We start from the raw sequence: 9,204 nt of genomic DNA, 5'->3' as shown, positions 1-9,204 counted from the left end.
AAATTCCTGAGATGCTGTAATTGAGATCTCAGTCAGTAATTCCTGAGTCAGCCTCCATTTCAGACAAATACATTCCTTGCTGACACTTTCTGTCTCTGAATCTTTCAGGTATTGACAGTAAGATTTTAATAATAATAATAATAATAATAATAATAATAATAATAATTGTTGTTGTTTTTACTATTGTTATTCTTGATGTTTTGGCTCATAATGCATGACTGCTCCAGAAAGCTGTTCTTAGTAGATCAGATGGGAAGGTGAGATCGGAAATCTGGTGGAAAAGTCACTGACAAACTCAGATTCATTCTTTGACTGTGCTAACAGCTGGTTCTCTGGGAAACTGCTTTGTGTGTACACAGAGACCACTTATTAGTTACAGAGCAGTTGATCTCCAAGTGTGATCTATGATCAGTACAGTATCACCCGGCAAGCAGCAAAATACACAAGTGCAGTTTTCTTCCAGACCTGACCCTAGAATGGGACAGGTCCCAGGAGTCAGTAAGTTTCCAGTGAGTCCTCCAGGTAACTCTGGGTTCCCTTCCTCTGTGAAGGATTCACCAACAGCTATGCCCCTTCCACCTCTTCCACAGTTACCCTGGGTGTGAGCAGGTTCAGGTCCCCGGCAGAGGCATTCATCCCCATAATATTTGATTGGAATGCCTCCCCCATTGCTTCCCAGGCTCAGAGATCATCATTGGCCAACTCTAGTTCTTTTTCATTATCCAGGTCCTTGAGTTCTCCATAAAGGAAATTCACACCAGTAACTGAAAGACAGGGTGGACTTCTGACTTCCCCAACATATCCCCAGTCACCTTTCATCCTTGTCATAGTGATACTACAACAAATTATTCAACACACTTTTCTTTTGAATTGCTGACTAGCACAAAACACAATGGACAGAGAAGTATAAACTTGTTGGGAAGCAGATTGTGTCTGCAGAGGTTCACGAGTTAGTTAAATAGCTTTTTCTAAACATTCTGATCATTAATTCATCTCTTTTAGAAATATAAAATCAAAGAGCAAGACTATACAATGAAATTCATACTTTTATTTAAGAAACTAATCCTGTTGTTCCTGCCTTTCTCATGAAGACCACAACCACATAGTGGAATTCATATTTTTCTGTACTAGGATTGACTATTATTCCAAATCCTTTGCATTTTGATCAATACATTTACTGCCACTTCTCTGCGTAATTGCCACCTATGATTCTTGTCATAGTGATACTACCTGGCTGAAGGAGGTAGCCCAGGACAACACAGTTTGGAAAGGACTTACATGATTTTTCCACTCTGACACCTGAGAGGTGAGATCACCTTGTACCCTAAATTCAGCATACCTAGCTCAAGAAGGCAGAAGCCACAGATGACATTGCCAAACACAGTCCCTCCTGAGCTTATAGACCCATTGAAATGGAGGGTTCATTGGATGTGAGGCCTTTCCAGCTTCTATTCATCCTACTGAGTCTTGAGTATCTTTTAAATACAGGATCATAGCTCAAACACCAACACCCTCTACCCTGGAACTGGAACTCAGAAAGGTAGATATTGGAGAAGTGGTAGCTAATAGAACTACAGAGCAGCAATCCAATGTCCTATTGACCTTTGCTAATAGATGCCTACTGTGTCTCGTTGTACTGGAATTTTATCTTTTGAAGAAGACACATAAACTGAACAATTTGATATTCCCCCGGACATGAACTCCTTTCTATATTGCAAGAACAAGGGAGTTTATATTGAAAAAAGATGGGATTGTGAAAACACATATCTGAATATATTGAAACAATGTCTCTGCTTAAGGCATGTGCACAATAAGAAAATATAATTCAATTAACATAAAGTTAAAGGTTCAGGGGAATAATTTTTGCCTCTGGGAAACAGGATCACCTGGGGAATTGGACTGTGTCACATGAATGGAGCACAGGGGGAGAGTTATCCTGGAGAAGAATCTCCCTAAAGCAAGGATCCTAGAGCATTAGGTCCTAAAAAAGATGAGCTACCCATGCCAAGGCCCTAACCAACTCTCCCCATCCAAAATGTTTGACTTGTAATTAAGCAGAGATAAATCTCTAGCTTTGAAAGGAGAAGTTGCCAAGGGGTATCCCCTGAGTCAAAAGAGAGACTTCAAGAAAGGGCACCTCAGAAACAGGTGAAATGAAGCAATCTGGTCAGCAGGTAGGCCATGGCAGTTCCCAATGACATCATCAGTAGTCACTTCCCTGGACATTCTCTTGTTTCCAGGAGAACCCTAGAATCTTCTGTGATGTCACCAGTGTTGTGGTGACACCAACTGCCTGTGGAGTATTCCTTCAGAGCTGCTGGGTTCACAAGCAGTCATGTTGTCCATGCTGCGCAGGTTATTTCGGAGGGATGATAGACTACAACCAGAGACCAGACCTAGGCAGAAGACATTTCATCAACCAGGAAGAAGGATATGGCTCTGGAGAAGACACAGTGAGTCCTGGGCTGTGCTTGGGGGAGCTTCCTGGAAGAGGGGGGCTTGAGCAGGTCCTTACAGGAGAAGTGCTTATCATCTGGAGCCTCCACATTCCTCAATGGCAGACCCAGAATCAAGAATTTCTGATGATTAGTTTAGCAGAGATCCAGGAATTGACAAGCCTGCAGTTCCTTTGCTGAGAGATCTGAATTTCCTGATTAGTGGCAAAGGATGCCAGGAGGAAGTTCTGTGAGAATAATAAAGTCTTGCTCTCAAGATAGAGTGCTGAAGGATTTCATCCTCAATAGGTTCTTTTAGCTCACTTGAATATGTGATGCCAAGGACAGAGAGGGATATTCCCCTGTCATGTATCATATCTCAGATACTTTGGGCTTGAACACACATGATGTTCAATCACACTCTGAGGTATATGTAGTAGTGTGTGATCTCTCTCCATGCAGTTAAGAAGCATGGATAGGTCGTGGCTTGTGGGAGATGTTTGGTGCTTGTGTTTATGTTCAATCTTTTTTGTGCTAAGCAGTACAGACTACATTGTCAGATATAAGCTGACATTGCCCTCAATTTCTTCTTGACTGGGAACGTTTATGCATTCCACGGTTTCTAGGACTGCAGTAAGGACTGAGCCATATGTCTAGTGATGGGGGTGGGGAGCAGGGACATAGGTGAGGAGACCACCCTGAAGACAGCTTTCTTGCTCTTTCAGAAATTCACTGTGTCTTTAGAATTCTCTCTTCCTCATGCTTCTGTTTGGGACTAAGCATGATTTCTCCTTTCCCTGTCATATTTCACTACAAGTTTACTTGTGTTTATCTACCTAAAGGGTCTGTTGGGGAAGAATCATCCCAAGCCTACACCATGAGTAAGCAAGAGCAGAGAATGAAGAGGTTGGAGAAGCTCAAAAGGGATCTTGAGATGATGAACAAGGAGAGAGACGAACTCCGGGGAATCCTGGCACATTATGCTAACAGGGATTTGAATAACAGGTAGTCATTATGCCCAGTTTTCAGCTGACTATCTAGGGTCCTCTCTGTTGTTCCCAGATTTCTCATGTCATAGGAGGCTACAACTCCAGGCTGTCCTCATGTCCAAATTCATTTTGCTGTTAGGATTTCAGACACAGAACTTGAAGTTCACATAGGAGTGAGATGGGGCCAAAGGCTATTTTGATTCCTCCAAAATTAATTCAGAGTCCTTGCAATGAATCCAGTCTGGAAATAATAGTAGTAATGTGTGAGCTCTCATCATACATTTTAAGAAGCCTGGACTGGTGTTGCTTTGTGGGAGATGCTATCTGCTCTCTGTTTATGGGAAATCATTTTTGCAACTTCCTAGAGATGCTTTGGGTTCATTTAGTCCTGTCAATAGCTGGAAGGACCTGATTCTGCATGCTGCCTTTCAGTGTGACTGGATTTGCTGAAAGTCATCATGCTTTTCTCAATTTGTGTTCATTATACTCTGAGATAATGCCACATTACTGTATTTATTTGATAATATGATTCTCTCTCTCTCTCTCTCTCTCTCTCTCTCTCTCTCTCTCTCTCTCTCTGTGTGTGTGTGTGTGTGTGTGTGTGTGTGTGTTTCACTTAAGATCCAGGGAGTCTGTGTAGAGTGATGGGGCCTGAGGATTTACCTGACTCACTTTTCAGGTAATGAGAGTGATGAGGCCATGGAGACTCACTTGTAGCAGCACAACACATGACCTCTGTGCTCACCTCTGATAGTCATTGGAAACTCCTGATACTTATAATAAACCCTTTTCCTTGTAAATAGTGATTATGTCCTTTGGGAATTTAGGTAGCAATAGAACCAAGGATTGAGAAAACCTTATTTAGAAACAGAAAAAGAGCCATGCCAGATTAAAGTTGGACCCAGGAATGTGACACAGGCTCTTGGACAGTTTTTAAAGACCTAATCTATTTTTAAAAGCCCCGTCTGGGAGCTACAGCAGGTCAGCTCCCTTCTTTTAGTTCCATAACTCTACTGGACTCAGACTAAGATTATCAAGTTTAATAAGCACCAAGAGGACCCAGTTCAAAGCAGCCAGGATGTGGCATGTATGGGTTGGGGTAGTCCATGAGTCAAGTTGAATTTATGTAATGCTTGCAACCTTAGTTCAGAGGATTATATGCTCCTTGGGTCATGCTCTCCCACAGGACCAACTTTGAGAACATGATGCTTGAGATGCAACACGACCAGGTAATGACCGATCTCAAGAAAATTCCTCAGAAGATCAGTGAGGCCTTGTACAAGTGCAAGGAGCTGACTAAAGAAAATCAACTTTACTGGTGAGTGACTATCAGTGTCATTACCCCAGCACTAGGCACAGAATATGTCTGTCCATCATTAATTTTCAAACAAAGTAAGGGGCTTGTTCTATACTGTTTGCCTTTCAACAGGAAGCTTGCCTCCCTCAAAGAAAGGCTGTAGGATTTTTACCTCTTGGGCTCATTTTGATGAGGTGTGATGACTCTGTGAGCCCCTCCAATCATTGTCCTTCCCAACTCAGAATCCTCTAGATAGAAAATGTGTGCACCTTAATGGAGATATCAGTCAACCTTGAGTCTCTGGGCCCTGAAAACAGATTTATAGATCTGGTTTGCATGAGACACATAGAACGATTGTATATCTGTTGAGTCTGTTCTCCTCTTCCAGATAAGGTTTGCCCTCTCTCTACCTACAGGTGGTTTTCTAATACCTGGACATAGAGACAATCATGGGGCCTATGTACTCTTCTGCTGGATATATGAGACCCTGTTGGTGTCACGGTTTTCAGAAGTACTTTGAGTCTTCTGGAATGTTACTCTCTTCTCGATTTGACCTTCTTATATGTGATGTTCTATGGCTGTTCTGGTCTGTAGTCTGCGTCTTTCTGGGTACCAGGGCCCATGGTGAGAAGAGATGGTACTTGGAGAAGTGGGAGGAAGATGGATGCTGCCTGCAAATCACCATTTCTTCTTTGTGGTTCAGCATCAGGAACTGTCAGCTCCTGACAGAGTCTCTTCATATAAAGAATCAAGTAAAAATTCTGTGGAATGAGAACAGGCAGCTGCTAAGGGAGCAGATTGCACTGGAAGAGTGTACTAAGAAAACAAAGAGGCTGTGTGTGGAGGCCAGCTTGAAGATATACGACAAGTATACCCAACAGCAGCAGCAGCAGGTAGGATGCATGAAGCATCAGGGGCAGTTTGTGGACTCATGTCTAACCATAAACACAGTCAAGCCCAGATAACCATCCTCTACCTTGTCCAGACACTCTCCTATGTATTTTTAGTTCTTCATTTCTGTGATCATTTACAAGACTTTCAGTGGAGTTAGCCTCTTTCAAGAAACTGGGTGATTGTCAAGCAATCCCTCCTACTCAGCTCCAAGCTGCAGTTCATTAAGATATGTTGAAAACACATTACAATACTACATGCCTTTATGCTAGAGGGGTTCTATATGGGTGCCTCCTATGTAGTAGCACAGAACATTGAGTGATGAAGTCAGGGCCTGTAACTCACTTGCTTTGGATCCATGGTTCCAGCTGCATATGTAGGGGAGGATGGCCTTGTCAGACATAGGTGGGAGAGGAGGTCCTTGGTCCCATGAAGGCTGGATGCCCCAGTTGGGGGAATTCAAGGGCAGGGTGGTGAGTGGGGGTAAATCCTCATTGAAGGAGGAGGAGGTTGGATGGAATAGGGGATTTCTGGGTGGGAGGGTGGAGAAAGATGATAACATCTGAAATATAATAAAATATCCAATAAAAAGATTATTTAAAAAAGAGGTGGGGTGGGGGCTTGTATCTTTACTCTCTCTCTTCCCCTGCATTGCAAAATTGTCTCTTCCCACTGCCTAGACCTTGATACACACTGACAGAGCCTGAGGAGCACCTTGTCAGTCCTGGTATCTGTCAGTGTTGCTAGGGTTCTTTCCTGGAGCTTATATTCAGGAGCTTACTGGGTGAACAGGGATGTGTGAAAGGCCTCTCTCAGGCTGAGGGTTGAGTTGAGAGTTGTGAGGCTCCAAGAGAAAAATTTCCAGATCTCTCTCAACCTAGTCTGCAGAAGAAGTTACTCACTAAGTGTTTTTAGTCCCCAAGGGACAGAGAGAAGTGTCCTGGATCTCACTTGAAGCATCAGCTTTTCTACATTCAATGCTTCCTCCAGCATTGAGGTCTCCTTATTGTTTCCTGCTCACTTTTGATTTCTGGTGTGTGTGGAGGGAGGGGCATATGCATGTCTGTGCCAGTATGTATATTGATGGGTGTGCCGAGAGGCCAGTTAATTACATATGGTTTTGATAAGTCTTTCTGCAACATAGCCCAGGACTCTCACTGAGTTTGAACCTTCCTGTATTGGTTAAGCTGTCTGACCATCACCTTTGAATGTTCTGTCACCTTCCATCTAGAGCTCCTGAAATTGTTTGGTCTCAGGTAATTTTTACAAGGTTTAATTACTCATAGAGAGGAAGAACATTTTTACATATTTCATTGTTTTCGTTTTGTTGTTGCTTCTGTAAGAAAACAATTCATTATCATGGAAGAAGCCAAGCTGTATTCAGCAGTTGTCAGACACACAATTGGCCCACTGAGCCGTCTCATGAGCTTTCTTGTCATTTGGCTGAAATCGGCAGAAAAGGGAGGAGGGTATTGATGTGCCAGGATGGGTCTTACCCAAGAAACCTAGGCACCATGTAACCCACAACTGAGTTTTTCAGTCCAATAACACTTTACAAACAAACAGAACCCATGTTGCCAACACTTACATGTGAATAATTTCATATTTAGCCCAACCCACCCTTTCCAAATCTTACCATGTGACTTCAGATTCCCCTTCCCAGTCCCCCTCTCTCTCTCCTTATCTAAAGTTTCCTAAATCTGGGTTTGGAGGCACACCCATGTGAGGAACAACCAAGAATCAGACATGGTAGTCTTGGAACCAGAGCAGGATATGGGTCAGGAAGTGGTGCTCAACAACTGCTAGCTGCACTCATGAGACAAAAGGTGGTTTCCAAGGTGGTCCTATCCAAAGGACCCTTAGGGACCTGAACACCAGCCTCTCTATTCTAAGGTGTTAGTGTGGGGCTCTTAGAGGGCAAGGGGAAGGAGTCCAGGCACCCAAGAGTCATACAAAGGGTGGTTCATGACCTGTTGGGCATGTGGTGGGTGTGGTAGAGGGACTACCAAGGCCACCTAACCTGGCTTCTCATGACTGGCCATCTGCTGGTCCTCAGAATCCAGTGTCTCCAGAGACCAAGCTTCTTCCCAAAGCTACATGTCTGTGTCCTACCTCAGCCCTGGGGCAGCAGCAGCTGCAGCAGCAACTCAAACCCTGGAGTCAGGGGAACAGGCACCCAGGCCAGAAATGACCTTCCTAACCACTTCTGCTCATGCCTCTACATCTCCTTCACCTGCTAAGGCTGCCAATGCTACCCTATCACTCTAGGCAGAAGACAGCTCTATTGTATATAGAGGAGCCTCAGGATGCCACTTCCTGAATTATCTAGCACCCAGGTCCTCCATTCTTCTCTATGTTACCTCACTCTGAGAGGCTTAAGAGCAGCCCTCCCCCAGGACAGAAAGCTGGGCTCTTGTTTTATTGTTTTTTAATTTAAATCTTTAGTTATAAACAAAAACTTAAACAATATAGCTACCTTCAAAACAAAAATTAGACTTCTTTGCCTTCCTTGTACTGAGATAACACCCTGGAAATTCATACTGTGTGTTACTGGCTTTACCATGAGGATTTATGAAATCCTACAGTGCATTCCTCTGCTGAGATTGTGTCCCTGAGTATATCATGGACACGGTTTTGCTTCAGGTCTATTCCCTCTCATAGTTTTGCAGTGTACTACATTTTAGAAAAATCATTCCATGTTAATTCTCTAGCTTCCTTTTGAATGACATTAGGGATGTTTTAATATCATGGGAACTGTAATGTGTTGTAAAGTTCATGGATAATAAACATGATTAACTTTGTTTTTAATGGTGCTACCAGGGTCTTCTGAGAAGAAGTCAAGGTAGTTTTAGAGAGCAGAATATGACGTTTCAACGAGGAGCTTACTGGTGGATGTTCTTGCAACTCTTTTTCTTAGGATCTTGAGTGTTGTGTGTACCAGCATATGTGTGCAGAGCTTGTGACCTACTTGTAGGATCAGCAACTATCTGCTTGGAAACAGTTCATGACACGGAAAGAAGTACAGGCCTGGGCAGGAGAGCCTGGGTTTGTCTAAGAGCCTACTACACAGCTTAGGTCCCACTACTTCCTCAATCTTTTGATTGTGGTGTGTGTGTTTGTGTGTGTGTGTTCTGTGTGTGTGTGTTAATGCATGCACTGGATTTTTTATATATATATGTGTTTATATGTATGTATGTTTGTATGTATGTATGCATGTATGTATGTATTCATATATTTACTTGGTCAGCAAACATCTTACACAATAATAGAGGCCAGCTTCAATAAGAAAGTCCTCTGTCAATTCACGTTGCATCAAGGAAACCTTAAACACAGCAGCCTGTCATCGTGCTGCTCTACCTAGCTCAATAGAACAAAAGGAGACAGATAATGCTGTAAAGACAGATTGTCAGCCATTGGTAGAGAAAAACTATTTATCACTATTGAAACTGGATATAGAGAGAAAACTGTTAACCCATAATGAAATCATTTTTAGTAAAACAAAACACTGTTGTACATGGAGGTGAGTAGAAGGCTGCTGTGTCATTTCCATGTGCCTGAGAGTCAACAAGGCTGGCTAAGGGTCTGTGTCCCT

General features: G+C 43.0%; 1 protein-coding gene across 1 annotated transcript; it reads left to right on the top strand.

The window, feature by feature from the left end:
* The first annotated feature begins 1,273 nt into the window (after positions 1–1,273).
* LOC114615500 lies at positions 1,274–9,136 on the top strand. Its single transcript, XM_028761199.1, has 6 exons — positions 1,274–1,306; positions 2,244–2,453; positions 3,278–3,440; positions 4,611–4,742; positions 5,425–5,597; positions 9,105–9,136. The coding sequence occupies exons 2-6, from the start codon at positions 2,336–2,338 to the stop codon at positions 9,134–9,136; spliced, it is 618 nt and encodes a 205-aa protein (XP_028617032.1). The 5' UTR covers positions 1,274–1,306; positions 2,244–2,335.
* Positions 9,137–9,204: the final 68 nt, after the last annotated feature.

The sequence above is a fragment of the Grammomys surdaster genome, unplaced genomic scaffold (assembly GCF_004785775.1).
Source record: "Grammomys surdaster isolate TR1022 unplaced genomic scaffold, NIH_TR_1.0 126766, whole genome shotgun sequence".
NCBI classification, from domain to species: domain Eukaryota; kingdom Metazoa; phylum Chordata; class Mammalia; order Rodentia; family Muridae; genus Grammomys; species Grammomys surdaster.
This window is presented reverse-complemented; position numbering and strand designations above follow the sequence as displayed.

What these genes read in the sequence shown, in the direction of transcription:
- LOC114615500 (XM_028761199.1), top strand. Translation starts at nt 2,336, where the DNA reads ATGTTGTCCATGCTGCGCAGGTTATTTCGGAGGGATGATAGACTACAA. An exon ending in AACAGGGATTTGAATAACAG is followed by an intron (nt 3,441 to 4,610) that starts GTAGTCATTATG and finishes GCTCTCCCACAG; the next exon opens with GACCAACTTTGAGAACATGA. An exon ending in AAAGAAAATCAACTTTACTG is followed by an intron (nt 4,743 to 5,424) that starts GTGAGTGACTAT and finishes TTTGTGGTTCAG; the next exon opens with CATCAGGAACTGTCAGCTCC.